At 31.6% G+C, this 23,363-nt stretch overlaps 1 protein-coding gene across 24 annotated transcripts in view; it reads right to left on the bottom strand.

The window, feature by feature from the left end:
• Positions 1-23,363, bottom strand: part of LOC146994912 (inositol polyphosphate-5-phosphatase A-like) — a 222,044-nt gene that overhangs the window by 163,133 nt on the left and 35,548 nt on the right. For 6 of the 24 annotated variants that reach the window (XR_015043318.1, XR_015043317.1, XR_015043319.1 and 3 more), the window contains exons 1-3: positions 11,880-12,683; positions 8,769-8,869; positions 1,600-1,712 (exon numbers count right to left, since the gene is read on the bottom strand). Coding sequence is in view for 13 of the 24 variants with exons in the window: in XM_085824738.1 (XP_085680864.1) it covers positions 1,600-1,712; positions 8,769-8,869; positions 11,880-11,963 (298 nt within the window). In the remaining 11 variants the exon portion in view is untranslated. Of the gene's footprint in view, positions 1-1,599; positions 1,713-8,768; positions 8,870-10,674; positions 10,725-11,174; positions 11,558-11,879; positions 12,684-13,479; positions 13,522-14,069; positions 14,318-23,363 lie in introns of those variants that run through there. The other 18 variants (XR_015043324.1, XR_015043323.1, XR_015043322.1 and 15 more) reach the window with 11 other exon arrangements.

Raw genomic sequence — 23,363 nt, 5'->3', positions numbered from 1 at the left:
CTAGGAGATAAAATAGGAGAGGGGGGAATACATGAAGAAATACGGTACATTGTAAGGGTGAAATGACAAGCTCAGAGCACAGATATTTTTCTCTAATATTTAAATGAAAAAGAAATAAGCTATAATGAAATTATTAGAAATGTAAATGTTCATTAAGAATTAAAAGTAATTCTTTTCTGACAGACGTCTTATTTCCAAATAAAATGGCTACAGTATATTCAGATCTCATAATAGTGTGAAATTAATAGTGTAAAATCTAAACTTTTTTAAAATCAGAGAAATTTAAAAATACAAGTAAAATTTCCTAACTCATTTGAAATCACAGGATTTGGATATAAATGCAAGTCCTCTAATACTCTCATTAAATTTCACTCACTTAAAAAGGTTAAATCACAAAAAACAAACCATTTTTAAATAAATAATTCTTATTCGTATATTAAATTATTACATTCACCTCTTGACATACAAATAAAATAAGCGTCTGAACCCCTTGACATACCAATAAAAAAATCTGATGTGTACACCACATGACTTCCTGGTACGGAATATTAAATTACACGCATTTTTTCTTGCATTTTATTTAAACTTATTAGATTGAATTAAACCTACTTCGCCGACAGTGCATAAACCACAATAGAATAAATGCATTCTTTAAAATTCACTTTGTTTACCATAGCGACACTCTGGCGCTAGGTTTACTTAACAGTATTATATTTCATTCACATTATAACTCAGAATGCACAAAATGTATATCATTTAAAGAATTATCTAATCGTTGCTACATGTTCTATTCAAATACTATAATAAAGCTAGAACTATGTATAAAAGAAATTAAGCAAACAAAACAAAACAGAAACAGTTTTTCACAGACGATTGAGTATTTCTCATTTAATTAATTCAGTTCTCACTTTGCGAGAAGGCAAAAATACATAAAAACTCAAAATATCTACATTAAAAATTACGAAGTACTAAATCTCAAGAGTGATAACAAAAGTGATGGCTTATGACATCATAGTTTTTGGGAATGGTTTTTAATGCAAAATATATAAAGTAATTGTAGGTACTGTGGAACATATGAACACTATTAGTTAAAATTGCTCATTTATAGAAATAAATCAAGTGCACAGCCAAAATTTGGTACATAACGACTTCAACTGAAAAACTAGTGTTGTTCATACATTATTCTTTTTGTTTTGAAGTGTGATCCATTACTAATTTAATTTAATGATGATTTAATTTTACACAGTCAAAAAAAAAAAAAAAAAAAAAACCTGAAGATTGATTAGGTGAAAATACAGATAAACTGCTTAGTATTTTTCTGTTACTTGTATTATAATATGGGTAATTCTATTTTCCTGTGTTTTTGCCTCAGATTAAATGATTTTTAGTTAACCATAAGCATGTTCCACAGTATTACCCCAATACACCAAGAGTTTAGTAGTCCCCTTGAAATATGTTTGCCAGCTATTTGATCAAAAGAAACTAGAGGGATTAAATTAATGCAGAGTAAGAACCAAAGATTTGTTATGAAAATGCTTTTAATAAAAGCAATATGCAAGGAAAACAAAGAATTTAATAGGAAACATTTTTAAGGCTTACAAAAATAACTGATTATGTTTCTTACTGTATATTTTTCTGGACATCTGATATCTTCATCAAGAAATATCCTTAACTGACCAAAAGGAGACAGCTGTTCACTGGTCATGAGAGCTCTAAAAATACAAATTATATACACTTTAACACTTTCCTGAAAGGAATAAATAAAAAAACTTCTACAACCAATGTAAAAACACTATAACATTTCATTACTTATCAATATGCAATTACAGATGCTTTAGCAAGAAACTTAGAGAGAACAAAATATTAACTGTGGATAATCTCACCAAAACTGACATCAAAGCAGAATAGCACTGAAGTAATTTAATTTTTATTTAAATATTTTATAAACATTTAAACAAAGTGTGTGGTCATGTGAACATCTTTGACAAGGTACATTATTTTGCTGAAAATCATATTTACCTGCTCTGCTTAACTATCAAATAATTCTAATCCTAGAGACACAAGAATCCAGTCAGTTAGTTTTCCCACTTTCCATTAACAAAATATATTAAAAGAATGTCTGCACTGCCTGTTACATAATTATTACATAACAAGTTCTATGAAATACATGATGCTAGAGTGACAACCAATAAAAATGTCCAATGTTCATTCCTCAAGTGAGTAATACAACATACATAAATAAAGATTAATTTTTGTAATCAAAGCAAGGTCTCTTCACAAGATTTCTCAGATGATGTAAGTTTTCAGCTCATTTTATATTACATAAATATAGTTAAGAAATGAACTTTGATCACATCCTTAAAGTCACTAAACATACTGAATGCTGATGTTAAGAATATTCTTTACATAGCAGTAGCCAGAATGATGCCACATGCTTGGAACACTCTATATCTTTTAAAAGCACACAATTCATTCAAATCAAAAATTTTATATGCTGAAGATAAATCCTCTATAATTTTCTACCTACACCTTTCAAGCTACATATGTGACTCATGAAAGCTGTATTAAATGATGAACAGTCTTTATGGCCATCATGGATCATGATATTCAAGGAACCACAAGGAATACACAAAGGCATTCCATAAAATTAAGTTTTTTGAAAACATGTTAATGATGAAAAATTTTTAAGCACCGTTTCATTGCTTTATGTAATTAAAACCATTGCTATAAAAAAGGAATTACATGATGGCTTAACTCATTATAAAAATGCTTTAAACTAAGGCATTAAAATTTTTGCCCTTATGATACATTTTATATTTTTATTTATTGTAATTTATTTTTCCACCAATCCTGCCGATTCTTCTAGAACATATTTCATGATGCTAGCTATATTCTGCTGGTTTGTAAGCAGTTAACCCCCTATAACAAAAGGAAACGATGAAATTCAATCTATTTAAATTATTTTACTTTTTCTATTCTCCAACTTTTAGCAAGAAAACATTTGTATTCCCACTTTTCTTCTAAATATTTCACTTCTAAAACATCCAGAATATGCAAAATTTCTCATCTAATACTTATTCCGAAAAATGGTTCAAAGCTAACCAAGACCCTTTTTTAAATTATAGCAATGAAAAGTCCAAAAAGTACCAAAACTATAACTCCTCATGCATCTAGGCATCATTGCCTTCATCGAGGCAATTCTATAATTCTTCAGAAAGAACTGCATCGCTGCTGAGACTAAAAGTTAAGGCTGCACTTTTTTATCTAACTTGCATATTATCCCTCGTATATGGTGTTTTTTTGGGGGGGGGCAAGCACACTAAAATGAAGCAGACAATCAGTTGAATGACAAAAGGAGACAAAGATACTAAACACAGATACCAAAAACCAGGATTATAATGACCATATGGCAAAACTTTCAAATTGGCCCTTGTGACAGCAGGCACTTTCATGAAAAAAGGATGACAATTTTATACACCAGGTCTGAGCATTCTATGAACCACAGGTCACAGAGCAACCCACTTCAGTTTCAGAAATAAGGTAAAAGGCAAATATGAAACAAACACTTGAAGAATATATAAAAACATTAATTGAAACTAAATAACAATAACATTTTTGTTTGATTATAAAGTTCCAGTCAAGAACACACATTTTTATTTTTAAATTTAAATTGTAGTATAATTTCAAGAAGAAATTGATAAGTTTGGCAGTGCTGTTCTATAATTCTTTGACATCTGAGAACATTAATACTGTTAGCTCAATTCTCCTCATGCACTCTGAGATGTTCAGTAGTCCAAGAATGACTTCAGTAGCGAAAAAAATCGGCATTTTGTTCAACTTATAAATGCAAGCAAATATTTTCACACACAAAATTTATTTTAAGTAAGAACAGGCAGAGCTTAAACACCAAAAATTCAGATGCTTTTGTTATTAAAATGTTATAAATAAAATTCACTTACGTTTGTTTTTATACGTAAAATTGTAATTTAAATTTTTACGTTTAAAGTTTAAAGCATATTAGAATTATTTTCTCAAACAAACTTATTATTCACCCAAACTGATGGTTTTAAAATGAAAACACCATTTGCCCAAAACATCTTAATACACACATTGTGGTTGATTTTAACCCACAGCCAAAAAAAGGTTGCCAACACCTGCTACACATCATTCCAAGTCAGTTCCACTAAACAGCATTTTGTATAGCACCTTTAATCTTTTGATGTAAAATTTTATGTTTTGAAAATAAGCTTTATCATTTTTGCATATCTACTGCTTCTAAATTTTGTAAATATCTGCAATTAAGATGTTTTTTCATATTAAATCCATAGTTGTCTTCGAATCTTTTTAAATTGCATGGGCCTTTACCAGCATAATAGGCCACAAGATCACTTTGCTCAGTTCTGTCCCGATTTTCATGGAGATCAACCCCCAAGGGTAAGGCCTGAAGACACTCCTCTTTCCCAATCGCTGTCGCTAAGCCACTTAACAGGATTTCAGCTCACCATATATTTATAATGTCATTAAGCCACACAAACATCATGCCTCCCAGAGGATTCAAACCCAATGAAATATACAGAAGCCAGGACTACTAAATATTATACCAATCAGGGCAGCATAAACCATATCATGATGTGACACTGATGACTTTTATATTTAACAGTTTAAAAATCTGAGCAGAACTTTGTTTCATTCATCACAGAAATCAAACTACAGGATGAACAATGCAAATCAGGGGCAGCTTACTACTGCAACATAAAACACATATCATACAAGGCTTAGAATATATATACTTTGTCAGCATCTGCTCAAGGAGCCTGTAATCACTTTACAGAAAATTACTAAAATTTTCAAATTAGCCGAACTTCCAAAACTGCGCTGACATGGTATGTCATAATCATCTCAGAAATTAAATATCTCGGTAAATTTCTTTTCCTACCTGAGTCACACTATTAATGCCATATTCTTTATAATGAGCGTAAATCTTTACTAACATAATCATAGGGAACAGGGGCATGTAAAGACTTATATTTTACAATTTTTATAAAATTTGTTTCAGAGTTACATTTTAAGTAAAAAATAAAAGCTTAAAACAGCTGCCTTTTACTTAAAATAAGCCAAAAAATTTTGTTGCACACCAGTTTTATGAAACTGAATATAATTACAACTAAAAGTGTTTAAAAACAACAGATATATTCTTGATAATAAGGAAAAACTCAACCATAAAAATTGGGGGGGGGGGGAAATAGCTTCTACAATCACTTCTACAAAAATTAAGTCGTTACTGATCAAATAATAGCAAATTTATTGGAATTTCTCCCTAGTACCAAATTACTCCACATATGTACTCCATCTTTAGAAGATTTGATTATAAACTTTCCATTACCCCAGTCCCATCAGTCTGAAAATCGTTATAATCATATAAATCAGACATTGCCATAGTAGATACTTCAGGCATATATATATTATACCAAATTGTAGCAAAGATACTAGCACAGAAACTCAATATATGACTCAACATCCAGAAAATTATCAACAATGATTACTCAACATAAAAAAGGTATCTCCGGGTTCTCTGCCAGCCACTTCATTAAAGAAAATAGCAAATTTTTGGTTAAATTCTTCACCAAGCATCCATATTCAACAATTAAATGCGACAAGGTCAAAATCATACCCAAACCCTCTCAGAGTTCTCTTACTTTGTCTCAGAGTTCTCAGAGTTCAAATTACTTTATCTGCATTCTTTACACAACTTTTAATCTAGATTAAAATTTATTTGTATAGTGTTGCTTATTACATATATCCTTTCCTTGAACTTCTGATTTTTGTTATATATTTTAGTATCTTCGGATTTTACTGGTTAAGTGCATAGAAGCATTAAACAATATTATTTTCAAAAAATTCTTTTTAAAATAATATTGTTTAATTCTTAATTTTTAAAAATTCTTAATTTTTTTAGTTAAAAATTTTTTACCTTTAGTTAAAATGCAATCTTGCAGATAGTAAACTATTTACTTTTTAATTATTATTTAACTCTGAATTAGAATTTTCATAAAATCTGAAATTCCCATACAGGAAATTCAGATATATTACTGTCGTATTTATAATATGTTATTGGCCATGCTTAGAACATTGCCATCAACAATGTGCAAAATTTGCTGAGTTTTTGAAAATCAAAGTTACAGCAGAATATACCCAATATTTGTACATCAAATTGCTTTTGCCAATAAAGGTAAAAATATGACATTTGACACATAAACACTTTAAAATTTTGGTAGCAAATAACTTTCCTGTGCTACTGCAACCGTATTATTACATAAAACTCTTTTGAATTTAAGGAAAAATAATTATGTAAAAACCTATATAATGTAATTTTTTATTCAAATCCTGGATCGCTACAGTTATATTTAAGAATATTTCACACTTTTCATAATTATAAAAAATAAAATTTTAAATTCAGTTACAAAAAATTGAACCAGATTATTTAATTTCCATGTTTGAAATCATATTCAGAGACCATACACAAACTGAACACAATGTTTGCATTTATACATGACGAAGATAATATATAAGTTTATAAAAAGGTTTCTGATGTTAATATTGGGTCATCTGAAAAATTCTGCATTGTTCAAATTGAAGTATGTTTTCTTATTATTTTATTACTTCTGATACTGAGTAACCTTGATCAAAGTGGACATGTTCAAATACGATCTTTTCTATTCGCATTGCATAATTCTAGAATGTGCTGGAGGCCCAACAGCGGCCGAGCGGTAAAGTCGCTGAACACTGGTACTTCAATCCGAGGTTCGAATCCTGCGAACGGGCTGGCTGCATGGGTGTTTTCGTGGTTTTTCCCATGTGTAACGTGTATACGAGCCAGTTTCCCTTAGAAAGTTCTACACGAAGGCATCCCTCCCCTTAGGCAGATAGCCCTCGAGGCTTTGCCATAATTAAATAACCTAACCTAGAATGTGCTGGGCACAATTTTTTTTTTTTTTTTTTTTTTTTTTTCCCAGAACAGTGCTAAGAACAGAGAACCTATAAGTTATTTTTGTCATATTATGCTCATTTATTTTAAAATGGAAAAAAAATGCTAATTAGATTGCCAGCAAAATGTGTGCTGTTCCTTATGACACAGTTCCAAGGTAGTTTGAGAACTACAAGCCTGTAAATTTCAGCTCTGAACTATGCAACACTACATGAGAAAGATCATAAGGTTAGCCAAAATAACTCTTTTGGTTAGTAATACCAAAAGGGGACTGCATCCAAAAAACTCAATGCTTTGTGCACGGAAAGACTACAAAGAAATTATATACTACAAATTGCTGCCACCAAATCAGACGAATTCAGAAAAATACTGTTTCCAAATGGCAGTGTTAATATAAAAAAAAATCAATGCAAAGAGCCTAAAAGTGACCAACCTTTCTATCACAACTATGATTGGCCCAACATTTCAATGAATGTCAGACGAAAACATACTGAGCATGGATGAGATGTTTTGTGTCATCCATGCCCATATTCAAGACCTTGCCCTCTTGGATTTGCATCACTTCAGGTTACTTAAAGAATCTCTGAATAGCCTGCAGTTAATTTTTTTTTTTTTTTTTTTACATTATTTGACAACATGTCAATAACTTCTTTTAAGAATGATCCTAATGACTTTTTAAAATGTAAATTTTTCAGGTGCTTGAGAGATATCACAGAACCAAAACAAAAATTATAGGGACAAAAACTCGGAATAAAATGATGCTAAAAAGTTCAATGTAGGTTTCCTATGTTTCTGCTCAGTTTCATTTGTATTTATCATCAGAAAATTTTAGATGACCCAACAGATTAACTGATAAGCACTCTATGCAAATTGTTATAAGTATTATTCAACATAATGCTTTTCAAAAATGAAATTTTATTTACAAAATCTTACAGATCCCCTGTACTAGAAAACACTGGAAGACTTTAGTATTGGCAAACAGCCAAATCGTAGGAGTGTTTGAATAATTTAAAAATGAAAAATATTTCTAGTTTGACTTTCTTTGTATGAATATTATATCATGATTCTAAAATAATAAAACTTCATAATTAATGAGATCCTCTCAGCATTTGAAAGCTTATCAATTAATTAGATAATTCATTCAGCATACAATATGGATCAAAATTGAAAATTAAAGTAGGTTACCCTCTATTAAACCACAAAAGAATACCACTGAATGACATTTCCGAAGGAAAAAAATCACCTCAAATTATTCTAATATATATTTATTAATAAGGCATCTCAAGGCAAATTGACAATGATGCCAAAAATCCCAAATTTTGAAATTAAATATCTTAGACAATTTTTGTCATATTGGAAGTTAAGCTTGTGTTTTATTTTTCATAACAGGGATATAAATTTCCTGAATGTAAGAATTACAGACCCCAGGGAACTGCATAAAAAATACATTTTGTATCATTTGCAAAATTCAATTTTTTGAACAAAAAAGAAAAAAAAAGGGGGGAGGCTAAAGCATGAATATTCATGTCATTTAAAACTTTTTTTTGTAACTGGAAGTAGATATCCTTGATTAACAGTTGTGAAAATAAAGGCTGTGTAATCACTTTTCTGGACATGGTTTTTATGTGCGTATGCATTTGTGTACATGTGAGTATTAAATGTTCATTTATCAAGAATCATTTGTCAATTTTTTAATTTTAAAAACCTATTATATTAGTAATGAAACAATCTAATTTTATACCTGCAAAATTAAATATATACAATAAATTAAGAACTCATTTACCTTAAGAATTCTTCAACATGCCTCATAGATTCTTTAGTGTTTTTACCTTCAACTTCTTGGCAATGCAAGGTTATAAATTTTGGTGCATAACGCTTAACCACCTGAAAAATTTCACTTTGAATCAGCACGTATAACATTAACTTTCTATGCATGCAACAGAAGGAAATAGTATTAGCCTCGAATCCTTTTTTATTCAAAAGGGGAAAATATAAAACTGTCTGAACAAAAAATTAATAAATATTAATAAATACTATTAAATTTGCCCCTGGGATCGACTAAGTCTCATAGAATTAAATGAAAGATGACTTTGAAAGTTGAATGCTACAGAAATATTTTAATTTACCTTTAAAATTTTCTCATAAAATTCAAAATTTAATCTTGCAAATGAAGTACTTTTTTGGTATTATATTCCCCCCTCCTTTGTTTTAAAACAGCTGATGATTTATTTTGATTAGAGCTATTTTAACCTCACTCAAACATGTATAATCTCAAATGTATCATAATTCTGTGTGCATTACATCAATAATATAATAATTTCATTCACAGACAGAATATAAATATTTAATACATCTTACTCCTAATGTTTCTTGTTTCTCTAGTGGATTTTTTTTTTTTATAATTGTTATTCGATTTAAAAGCGCAATTTTTTGTCTTCTAAAATATAAGCTATTATTTGAGGCATTATGCGTTTGACATATAAAATTAAATCCTTAGCTGGGTAAACATAAATATCTTCATTACTTTTCTTATTCCAAATTACTCATTTCTACATCAGGCACTTAATATTCAGCCTTAAAGCAGTTCATTCATTTTTACACATCTAATTTATAAATGCTTGATGAATTTTATTAAAAATATCATTCCATCATTTCTAGACACAATATAAAATTAGGAACGCAAAACAAAATTGTTTTTATATGTGCTTTCAACCAATTTTTAAAAGTTTTCTGTACTTAAATCCTCATTACCACGAAAGGGAAAAGGAGATGCAGCAAAATTTGACAGATTGCAAGGACAGATTTAATATTCTAGATAATATTTCATATATCCTCAAGAGAACTTTTGGGAATGTCCAGAATTTGCCAACAATAAAATAATAATACTACAATTCAAGCTTTTTTAATGAACTGGATAATACATCACTTTTTTTATATGCCATGATGAAGTATCATCCATGTAGTATATGTCATTTCTATGTCCATATGATTAAAAGGGGAAATAACAGACTCAAACTTTTAAAAAGATTGCCTGGCATCACTTGGGGTTCCTTGACTGATACTCTTTTGACCTCATATAAAACTTATGTCAGGCCTGCTTTGGAGTACGGGGAGTGAACTTGCAAGCCACTGCCTCCAGAACCTGTCAAGAAGATATTAACTTGATGCAAAATAAGGCACTCAGGATTATTACTGGTGCAGCACACTCAGGATTATTACTGGTGCAGCAGGTTCCATTCCAATTGCTGCCATAGAGATTCAGACTGACACTGAGTCTTTAAAATTTAGAAGAGAAAAGCAGGTTTTAAAACTCCCTGATAAGTATGAAAGATCGAATTTGAAACATTGGAATAAGTATTCCCCCCCCTCAACTGAAAACATACAAATCATTTATCACTTGTGTTGAGGAACTCTGTACCCTATATAACATCATGCCTACTTTACTCCACCCTTTTCAGTTTGGCCTCTCTCTTCCTACTATTAGAGCTCCTACTTATAATCTTGCCATCGGTATGTATTTTGACTCAAGATCCAACTTTGTTTAATATCAAATTTATTTCACTTTATAAACACATACATATTAATGTGACTATTTACGTGTATAGTATAATGATCAAATGATCCATACATTTTAATGATAAAAAGCATTCAGTATCTCAGTAACGTAACTTAATTGCTGCTTACTTAACTGCTTAGAACAGGAATTTTCCGATCACAATATTCAAATTCAAAAACAAAACTGGTTGCCAGGTTCAAACATAAAAAAATTACAAAACAAACTATTAAATAATAATAAAATCGAAATGCTAAACTTAACAGGAGTCACAACATCCTCCTTAAAAACGAGCCTTAAAAGCAATGCAAATTGAAGCAGTGAAAATGTATACATATATAATACACATAAACTTTAACGAAAACTTAACAGGAGTCACAACATCCTCCTTAAAAACGAGCCTTAAAAGCAATGCAAATTGAAGCAGTGAAAATGTATACATATATAATACACATAAACTTTAACGAATGAGATGAAATTGAACTAAGAACTATAAATGTGTGAATATAAATATAACAATACAGAACAATAAACACACAAATAACATTATAATTATCAACGTCTAAGAAAAAGTCAATAGCAGTTCATTAAGTCCATCCGTTCACCAGGCACTACTTGACGACCGTTTTGAATTACCTTTACATCTTCTGGAATTTCACTATCACAAGACCCAAGCATTTCACCCAGGCAGTTTTATGACTTTTAATTCTGACAACTTTACCAAGACTAAATTTTATTGGGCTGTCAGAATTCACATGGCAGATATTGCTTGCTACAGACTGACACGGGGGGGGGGGAGTCCCTATTCTAGAGCAAAACCATGTTTCCCACAAAATTTTCAGCTTGCACTTTTATTATATTCATATTTAAAGTGAAAAAAATTTATAACTGTAAGTAAGGATTTAGCTGCATCTACCAAGAACACAACACCAAAACAGATTCTCAGTATTTAAGAACAATATAATCCTCCTCCTCCTCCCTTTTATTTTTGATTTGATAGTTATATTAAGATCAACCAAAACCTCAACCTCTTAAAAAAAAAAAAAAAAAAAAAAAAACTTCAAATATACATATTATTAAGAACTTATAAATCATCTTTGAATGAAATTATTGAAAAAAATTATTATTTAACATACTTGGAAAAAAAAATTATTTCCTGCAAGATACCAAGCATTTTAAACAGTTTTCCTAACAAGTGAAGCAGAAACACAAGTATTGTTAGACACAGAGACAGTTTGCTACAATTTATTCAAATATATCCATCTCTTAAAAATTACAATACAAAGGTGATTTCCATTACAATTAATACAGTCTTGCTGCATTATATGATATAATACACACCCACACTGAAATCGCAAATTTGCTATAGACTTTGAAGAGCATTTGTGAATTCACTGCCCACTTACAGCAGAAGTATTTGTGCATTTTAACATTTATTCCAATGATGTCCAGTTTGCTTATTATTTTACATTCTTTTTTTCCCACAGAAGAATGCTCTCCTCATGTACACAGTGATCTGTTTTCCCCTTAAACAGAGATTAAACACAAACTCGGCATTGCATGTAACTTCAGCACTTGTGTATCAACCCTGATCACAGCTGCCTAAGAACTGTTGCAACTTCAACGTACACTCCAAAGAAATACACCAATGTAATAAAAATCCACAGTTTCATTATGAATCATCACAATAAAAACAAATGTACTCAATGGAAACTATACTAATCAGAAAAGTAAACATTGACAAAACTACAAATCCTTGTGTCAAACACACATGTGCTACTCACATACCCGAGTTGCCATATAAATACATAAATATTTTCAGACAACATCGTCAGATGCTATAAATACTTTTTTATAGTATGCATATTGCCTCATTAATTCTCTTTAGTGGATTTTTGGTAGAAGGTGCAGATAATCAGAAAGTACTTATGAAAGTTTGGTACTTTTCCGTTTTGCCGGCGCAAGTGATAAAGTCGCCAATAATGGTACAACCGATGCCAAACGGAATATTCTCGCTGGTAACCTTTTACGCCTCATTTTTAAAACAAGTCGCAGCATTTTTTTTTTTATCAGATTGATTGTTTCTTTCAATACTGGCATATAATTACACAGAATTTTTATCAGATAGTTCAGTTTTATGTCTAAGGCCATTTTCGGTAATTACGTCAATTAGGATGCAATCACAGCACTTACCCGAAGCCGAAAATATAGAAAAGGTAAAGTCAAGGGTTAAATTCATCTATTCTAATGAGAATGCATTAGCGAAGTAAAGCACTGCGGTTTTACATAATTTATGAGTAAGCTATTTGTACGAATTGAAATATTTCTTGCATTTAAACTTGTGTTCCAAATTAAGATTTAACTTGAAATTAATGTAGATAATTACTGAGAGCATTAGATTTTTGTAGAGTATTTTACGTGAGATGAGATCGCTTGGGGTCACGTGATATGAACCGGCGATTCAGGATGTTGAACCATGAAAGCATAGTAAATTCTTAAATTAATGTCTTTTTACAGATTTATTGTCTTTATTTATTGGCTTTTTATAAAAATTTTAAGCGGTATTAAAATGTTTATGCCTGCAAAATAAAAAATTCTTAGAACTAACATTTTTTTAAATATTTTTTATGTGTATACTGTATGTTGTCGCCAATAAAGTCTGCTTGGCGAGATTTGCGCCGGCGAAACGGAAAAGTACCGAAAGTTTCACAAAACATGCTGCAATACAGAAACCTTAATCAGGAAAAATTTATGCATTAGCATATTTTAGCAGAAAAAATATGGTCAAATAATGTATATTTTGGACTTGGACCATTCAATAGGGAAGACCTGACTATTTAATGTTTCCAGATCAAGAAATCGATATTATTATACAATTTTCTGACTGAAATAATGAAATTCTAAAGCTTCAGAAAGAAGATAAAAAATTTATAGCCCTTACCAGTAAAAGCACCCTGAGCCAAATTTTCAACAGTTCTTGTGGCTGTAAAAAATATAAACATATTACAAAATCCTTTTTTTTTTTTTACTTGATACATTAAGAAATTCAAAAATAATTATAATCTCTAAAGTTTCTAAAATAGTCAAAAAGAACAAAAGCTAAAAAAAAGATATAAACTATTAATCTTTTAACAGTTTAGCTTATCATAAAGCCCTCTGTAAAATTGCCTTCTTCTTTTAATTTTTTATACACTAAGCTGATATGGATGTTATTAGCGATATAATAAAATAATAAATGAAATAATAAAAAAAAATATTTAAAATAATAAATGAAATACAACAAAAAAAAATTAAACAATACAAGCTGAAACTAGCTCTGTATTACTAAAAATAAAATTCATGTTCCAACAGATGGTTGGCTGATCAACCATGGAACATGGACGATTTAGCATCCATGATTTTAAGTACACAAAACATAGCACTCCCAAAAAATCATAAAACCTCGTGAAGTTTTTGACAAATAAGAAAAAAAATCCACAAAAAGATTTATTAAGTTTATAGTGGCTGAAATTATAAAATAGTACCAATTACCAAATTGAACATGATTAGAAGTACGGGCAAAATTAAGTGAGTGAGGTTTTTGGCGCAAAACCAAAGATGATTATAACGCGCCAAACACAAGGTGGGATGATCGAAACTGATGAGATTAAAATACAATAAATAAAAACAGGTGAACAAATGTACAAAATCCAGAGGATGAAATCATATAAAAACAAGGTAAAAGCACACAATAAAATCAAAGACACAATGTTCACAACAAATTGCATTAGGTAATAAAAGCCAGTCTCTTCTAAATAATAAAATTAATTACAATTGACCTCTCTTCCGATTAAACAGTCACAGCTATTAAAATATTTCTGACGAAGACTATTAAAACATAGACACTCGATTAAAATATGACGGACAGATACACAAACATTACAATTTAAACAAATAGGCTCATTTTCAGCTTTCAGAAGATAGTTATGGGTCACTCTAGTGTGACCAATTCTGAGGTGAGTCAAAAGAACTTTCTCCTTACGATTTCCAGCAAAATACCAATGCTCAATTCTAGGCTTTACATTTTTTAACTTGTTACGAAGCTGAACATCCCAAATTTGCTGCCATTTTTTTTTTTCAGATCTTCCCCTTGATGACACAGCAGATGTCTCTAAAAGGGATAAGGTGACTGGACAGTTCAACAGCAGATGTTGCTACAATATCTGCAAGCTCATTTCCCTTTATTCCCGGGAACCCAGCAGTACAGGATTTCATATATTCGAATTGTTAAGTTTATATGAATCTTGAGAATATCCACTACCACAGGATTCTGAGTGTTGGGAAAAGCTTCCAACGATTTAAAAGCACTATATGAGTCTGTATAAACTATGAACTTTTTGTGGCAGAGCTTTGAGATGTACAAAAGACCATAATATATTGCAGTTAGTTCAGATGTTAAGACAGAAAAAGCATGGTGCAAGCGTCTGCCCTCAATATGATCTTCAATTACAAATGCCATCCCGACATGATCTTTTGACTTGGATCCATCTGTATATAGTGGAAGAAAACTGCTATATTTATGCCTGTGGTCAGCAAAAAGTTGTGTGTAAACGATGTCGTTAGCACTTGCCTTCACGTGATGATTGAAAAAATTAAGAAGCTGGATCTGTGCATTTTCCAAAGGTGGGATTTCTAAATTCTGCACTGCTTGGGAACACATATCAGACAGGGAGAGTTCCTCAATGATAGGGTGTGCTGTTAAAGGAAAGGTATGATGGACATGATGGACGTGTTTCAAATAAAGTGCTACACACATTATCAAGGAAGCACAACTTGTTAGGTTGTTCAGGTTGCGATAAAATATTAAAATACTGCAAAAGGGACAATTGCTCACGCCTCAGATAAAGTGATGGTTTGTTACAGTCAACATACAGGCTCTGGACAGGAGAAGTCCTGAGAGCTCCTGAACAAATATCCGCAGAGCTTGATGGTGAACAGAATTTAGTTTTAACAATACTGATGACAGAGCGGATCCGTAAACAACTGAGCCATAGTCCAGTCTAGAGCAGACAAGCGCTCTGTAAATGCGAAGCATACAGCAACGCTCTGCACCCCAGGAGTTCGCCAACACTTTCAAAATATTTAGTGTTTTCAAACACTTCTTTCTCAAATTTAAAACATGAGAAAGGAAAGTCAATTTTCGGTCGAACGTCACTCCTAAAAATTTTACTTCAGGCACAACTGGAATAATTGTACCATTCAGATATAACTAAGGCACAGGATGGAGACCTCGCTTCCTACAAAAGTGCACGCACAAAGTTTTCTGTTTCAAAAATGTAAATCCCTGATTGTCTGACCATTCTGGGATCTTATTCAGAGCCATCTGTAATTGCCTCTTTACGTATTTCATGTCTGCCCCTCGACAGCTAATCTGTAAATCATCAACATATAGAGATCCCAAGATGGTGGGAGGAAGTTCTTTTAATACACAGTTTATTTTTAAAATGAACAGGGTTACACTAAGCACACAGCCTTGAGGCACACCCTCTTCCTGTTCAAAAACATCTGACAAAACACAGCCAATCCTTACTGGAAATGTTCTAATGTTCAAGAAATTCTGAATGAAAATTGATAGGTTGCTGCGCAAGCCACTCTTGTGAAGTTCCCGAAGTATACTGTATCTCCATGCCTTACCATAAGCTTTTTCAATGTCAAAGAATACCGAGACTAGGTGACTTCTTCTTACAAAAGCTTTTCGAATATGTGTCTCGAAGAGAAGCATGTTATCTACATGTTCTCCTCTTTCGGAAACCGCTTTGATAAGGCGATATAATATTATTCTTTTCCAAGAAGTAGACTAGGCGGCTGTTTACCATCTTTTCAAACAGCTTACATATGCAACTCGTAAGGGTTAATTGGCCGATAGCTGGAGGGATTTCTTGGATCTTTCCCTGGCTTAGCAATAGGAATTACAACAGCTCTCCTCCATGCACTGGAAAAAGTATGCTCCTTCCACACTTTATTGTAAAGAATGAGAAGGGCAATCAGTGAGTTATAGCACAGATGCTTTAGCATTTCATAATTCATGCCATCAAGACCCGGAGAAGACCTATGTGTCTGCTGCAACAAAGCTCTTCTTAATTCAAGCAAAGTAAAATCTCTTTTATAAGACTCAGATTTGAAAGAGTTGAATGCGATGGAATTTCTTTCAGAGCACTGGATAGAGAGAAATGCAGGTGAATAGTTTCTCTTGGAAGAAATGGCAGCAAATGTCTCACCAATAGTATTCGCAATTTCTTCTATGTAGCTAATCACTCGGCCATCTTTTCCCAAAAAGGAAAGTGAGTGGTCTTAATATATTCTGCATGGTTTTTGAACTTTTTCCCAAACCCGCTTACTAGGCATAGAGGATGTTATTGATGACACATGTGAAATCCAAGAATTCCTTTGGCTCTGCCTTCTTACTTTTCATGCACTTGCTTTGGCTCTTTTAAATGCTATGAGGTTTCGCAGAGTAGGATATCTACAAAAAAAAAAAAAAAATGGTATACAATTCTCCGAAGTTCCCCTCCCCACACACACACAAAGCATTCCTTTTTTAGGATGCAACCTCCTTCTTGATGTTACTATCATGTAACATTACTGTATAGAGCATTACTTGCATGGGCAAAATTTCTGTATTTAAACTTCTCAAACCATTTTCAACTGTGTAATCAGAAACAGCCATTTGAACGAAACCTATGCCATAGCAAGATAGAATTACTTTTTCCCCTTATATGAAATAAATATGAGCATATGACCAAAAGGAATTGGAAGAATTAATACTGATGAGATACTGTTTAGCTAATAGTAGAAAAACACTCCTGTTTAAAAGTGAGCCGTTTGTCAGGTCATAGTCTCATATACTTGAATGAAGTAAAAGCTTTTAATTATTTGCTATTTTATATATATTTAAAATAATTTTTTTTGTAATTATATATATATATATATATACTTAAGGAAATAAGAAGAGAAATTGTAGTTAGCTCACCAAAAAGTTACCAGGAGCTGTGGCTCCAAGAAAAAGTTCAACACAGTTTTTTAAAAAAACAATGACATTGAAGGGTGAAAAATTAGGCTACAAGCAAAATAAAATGTAAATTATAAAATGCAGTAAAATACAATCGTTGGATACAAGTTAAAGGCAAAAAATACATTAAATACCTATCGATGTGACAAGTTAAAACATATAAAAAACCAATCGATGGAACAAGTAAAAACAAATAAAACAAATAAAAACATATAAAAATTATAAAGCGGAAAATGGTAAATTAGCTCAATTCGAGGTCCAACCTGGCTTTTCAAGGGAAATTTTTGGTTAAACGTCAAACCAAGCTAACACCATTATGTGTTTCGCCGAAACAGACAATTGAAACTTTAGTGTTATGAAATTTTTAATTAATTAGATAAATTGCCCTAAAATTTTTTTTTAGTCTCAATTCTCTGTTCCAATTTCCCGACGCGTCCGCTCAAAATGACACATTAAGGTGTAAAAATAGAAAATGCAACTCCGATGTACAACAATAATAAAAATAATAATAAATAGCGGTCTGCTATTAGTCAAAATATACAATAACTTACGGGCTAGACCTGGCACCTTAAAGAATTAAACCTTTATAAATTTAGAAATCTGAAATTAAATTTAAATGAAATCTAACAGTGTGGGTCTTGCTAAGACCATGAAAAAAATTTTTTTGAAAAAGAAACATAAAAAACAGACCTGTAGCTATGCAGTCTTTTCTATCGTGAAGCATAAACTGAAAGGGGTTGTAATTCCCCTCTGTGTCTTTCAACGCTCTCCTACTTGTCGTGTGACGTAAGAAGGGGTAAACAAAGTCACTGGGCAACAGCCTATGTGATAAGACTGTCCGCTGGCGGGAACTCACCCCAACAAACTAAAGGGGGGTCGAAAGACTTGGAAAAAGTTCAAAATGGCATCAGTCAAGTTGTTTTAAAAATAAGAACTGCCTCAAAAAGTGAAAATGGCTAATTCAGCTAAAATTACTTAACATGGCCACAAAAGTAAGAGTAAAATGGAAAAAACAGTCATTAGTTAATAAAAGTCATAATTCTTCAAGCTAGAGAGCGATCAAGGCCTCAATGAAAAACGAAAAGGCCCGTTTGTTAATAACAGGAGTAGAATTGGCCACATTTTTAATATTTGGTTTCAAAGACATAAGTCCACACAAAACAGACATAAATGAATATGAGAAGAAACATGACCTTCTAGATGCAATGAACTTGTTACTACTCGATAAAATTATTTTCAAGTGACTGCAAGAAAAAGGTTTACCTTTTAAACAACAAACCTTCTGAACAGTAACTATAGAAAGTACTGGGTCTTTCCCAGATTTAGATTGAAGACTCCTTTGACGTACTTACAGTATCCAGCTTATGAGACTTACAGTTGTCTCATCTAGTCACATTAACTGATGATTATTTCAATTTTCAGGGTGTCATTCACATAAACATTAAAACACAGTCAAACTGACAAAAAAGTTTAAAATACTGCAGTGGTTTGTAAATGTTTACTCAGCTGTGAGAAACGTATGACTGCTATATGTCTAAAGGAGGCATTCCTTTGTAAAGGACATTCTGAAATCACTGGCTGAAATCACTGGCAAAGTCCGTAATCCAAACTCGTCGCGACTTCAGCGATTCTGGATTAGGGGTTTTTCTGGATTATAGATCATCAATTTAAATCTGGTAAGATGGCAAGCAGAAATTATACAATTAAAAATATTAAACCGTAATTTATGAAATAAAGAGCAATTATGATCTAAAGGGTATCAAAATTTACAAAATAGCTTAATATTTATTTGTTTACTTTATTAAACATTTCTTTCAATGTAAGTTGTTTGCTTTGTTTTTTGTGCTAGATGCGCATGCGTAAACGCATTACAGGCATAAAGAGAAATTATGATCTAAAGGGTATCTAAATTCACACATACACACACAAAAAAAAAGAGAGAGAGAGCTTAATATTTACTTGCTTACTTTGTTATACATTTCTTTCAATGTAAGTTGTTTAAGTTGCTTCATTTTTTGTGCTAAACACGCATGCGTAAATGCATTACATGCATGCATAAAGCATACAAAAAAAAGTTTGTGGCTTTGAGGTCCGGATTATAGATCATTCCGGATAATGGACTTTATACTGTATTTCAGTTACCCTCATAAAGAAAACCATGAAAAACTTGTTCAGTGAGCCCTAATTAAAAATCAGACTTGGTACAAGTGAGGATATTTTAGTAGGCTTAATCTTTCAGCCATTGGGTAGTCACTCCGTGGGAGATATAAGTATTAAACAACACAGTATATATTTGCTAAGAATTTGCCACATGTAATATGTATTCAGAAATCAAGATGATCAATTTATGTACAGATGCATCTGAAATGTCTAAAGCTGTTCTTTATTTTTTAACAAACACTAATTAGTTAAACATCAGTATTTAAAGCAAACAAGCAATGAGATTGCAGCACTGAAGCATGTAAGTAAAAATTCTGCCTTTACAGGTATAAATAAAAGCTGAATTTTTGAATTACTACTTCTCCCCCCCCCATTATATGCATATGTGTATTAAATGGCAAAAATATAGATAAAATAAAAATCTTCATTATTTTTCTTTATAATTTGAAGCATCTCTGTCTTAAAATGGGATATAACTCCAAAGTACAATCCATTATCAAAAAAGGAATCTGGCCATTAATTCCATAGCTTTACAATCATATTATTTCCCTATACATTTACAGACTTAAGAGTATATCCCTAGTTACAGCAAATTTTTGTCAAAGTGCTCAGGTGAAATAAAATACTTGAAGAGCTGGCCTCCATCAGTACTGCATACAGATGGAAATATATCCAACACAATATTAGGAAGGGATTGCAAAGCCACCCATTTAAAAAATATAGATATGTATTTACATATGTGTAAAATCTGAAAGCATTAATATGAAATAATCATTTTATATTATGCCCAAAGGGGCACTTTTTTTTATGTTTTGTAAGTTACCTTTATTAAATATCATTTTCTTCACCCTTAACCTGTAAAATTATATTCAACAGCAATATTACAAAAAAATTAAAAAAGAGGATATCGAAAATCAGAGTTTCCGATGCACAGTGTCGCGCGCTGAAGATAAAAACTTTTTTACCCCTCCCCGTACAGTGTTGCCATTGCTTGCTTTGAAATCATTGATTTTGTTAATCAGAAATTCATTTAAGTTTTACAAAATAGGAAATACATGCTAATACTAATTCCAAATTCGGGCTTCCAGATGCCCATATTCGAGTGGAGGACTAAATTATTTAAAATTTGATGCCTCTAGGTACCATTGTTTTTTCAGTGTGAGAAACATACATGCATTCATGCAGATTCTTTATTATTTAATTTCCTTATTTATAATGCAGAGCTCTAATATTTGCTGGCAACAATTTGAAAAGTGAAATGCCGTTTAGAGTGAACCAATGCAAAATGGCAAAACAAAATTAATAGTCCTTCTGAGCAAATTTCCCCTTTGGGCTTAAAAAAAAAAAAAAAAAAAAAAAAAAAAAAAAAAAAAAAGAATCTAATTAAAGAATGATCAACTACTGCAAGTTCATGATGTTCATACTTTTAATCTCAAATTTAAGAAGGCATAAGTTTAATTCTAAGTCAAAGCACAATCTAGCAACCTACATATTGTAATGCTTACTCATAAGAAAGATTTTCAGAGATTTCATGCAAACCATCTTGGAAAAATTACTGAGATACTTAATATGGCAAGCATTAAATGAAAAATTTTATCCATTTAATAAACTGTCAGTCTATATTTTACTGTCACAGCCTCTGTGCAATGAAAAAGAATAAATTTCTAGAAGGTTACAACTTAAAATTTCACATTAGCTGATAACTTAGGCACTAATTTTGTGTGAATGAAACACATTTATAATAGCTGTTCTAACCACAGTTTGTGCTAGGCAGTTTGCTACCCAAGTGTAGTCTCTATGGTTCCAAAATTCTGTGACTCGATGCCTTCATAAATTCTATAAATTTTGCCACTCTGCTTCCCATTGCCTCCCCTAAATTCTAAAAATTTTGCTACTCGATGCTTCTCAGAATTCTAAAAATGTTGCTCCCCCCCAGTGCAACCACACAGGTTGCACCTGCTCTGGTGGCGGCTCTGGTTCTAACTTATTACACAAATATTTAATTTGGTTGAGGTTAAGATAGGGTCCTCCATAGATATCTCCCAGAAATATGCAGTAACAGATCATTATTTTTTAATAGCACTCTCACGTTGATAAAGTACAGAACTATTTCAGACAGTTTCCAGAGCACAAACAGCACAGGTTAATTGAAAATGTCTGGATAAACCTCAATATTCATGATCTGCCTCACAGACACCAAAAACCAGCTCATTCTTGGCGTAAGAGGACCGCAACATAATGAAATTTTGCATACTGTTACAGGAAGGTGCAGCATTTTCAATACTTATATGTGACTCACATTACCAAACCCAACTTCCTCTTTACTTTACCAACATTGGTATGGTTAACAACCGAAGAATATTCTGAACTGACTGATGATTGGAAATTTATTGATAATGTGATGTACAGATTTTTCATGCATACTACTTTTATAGTACATGATTTTGATTTATGTTACTAAAGTCAACCGCTGTTACATTAAAAGTCATGCTTCCATGGGCAATGCAACCAGTGCAGTCACACCATAAGCAGTTTTTTTTTTTTTTTTTTTTTTTTTTTTTTTTTTTTTAAATTTAGAAAAGCAACTTGTAGCAAATCTACAGATGGAAAATTTTTTTAGAATTTAGAAGAAACACTGCCAGAATTCATGCATAGTAAAATTTATAGAATTTAGAGAGGTGCTGGATAGCAGAATTTAGACTCGCAGATACCGCACTTGGAGAAAAAATGGTTAGCTTTGATCCTGATAATGCCACTGATATTACAGCCAAAATTTTCCACTGGTAGATATCCCAATACTTGTGGCCAGATAGCGCACTTTAGATAGTATAAAATTGACTGTGACCAGATAGCATAAAATTAATCTGGGAAACAAAAACAAAACAAAATCATAGGATACTTATAATACAGATATTTATGTCACACTACAGAGCATACCTAAAAACAAGAAATCCTTTTCAGATCACATCAGATAGCCTATTTGTATAATATTTGGTACTAGCAATAATAGCTTAATACTTATGATTAAGAACAGGTACCATATATATCTGCGTATAAGTCGATCCCTCCCGACTTTTGAGAAAAATAAATTTGCCACCGCTGATAAAACAGCATGCCGATGTACTTGATAAAATTACACTCGCACTTCAGCAAATTTTTGCTTATTTCCATTTTAGCACATGATGAGCACGATGCAGTCGAAACATATCCCAAATCAAAAGGGCAGGTTTCCTTAAAATTACATATGGTTTTTTAAACCATAGATTTTGAAACCAATCAGTCATTAGGGTGTTGTCCATTCAACCATTTTTCTGGAAGCAAACATGAACACATGCTGGAAATGCTGTTAAATGCTGCACAAACAAATTTAATAAAAAACTAATAAATAAAATGGAAAGAATAAATAATTTTTTTTTTTTTTTTCTGTACGAACGATAACGATATATGTAATAATCAAGTTTGCTGATGTGTCATCGATCAGCGACGGCAGATCTTCTTTTCTTTTCTTTTTTTTTTTTTTCTTTCTTTCTTTCTTTCTTTTTTTTTGATTTTTTTCCTTAACATTGTCAACTTATACATGGGTATATACAGCACTTAAACTAAAAATTACCTTGTCA

This window comes from Stegodyphus dumicola, chromosome 10 (assembly GCF_044657685.1).
Source record: "Stegodyphus dumicola isolate Sdum_Otavi_A_Nest chromosome 10, ASM4465768v1".
Classification (NCBI taxonomy): Eukaryota; Metazoa; Arthropoda; class Arachnida; order Araneae; family Eresidae; genus Stegodyphus; species Stegodyphus dumicola.
Note: the sequence above shows the minus strand (reverse complement) of the source record. Positions and strands in the feature narration are given on the sequence as shown.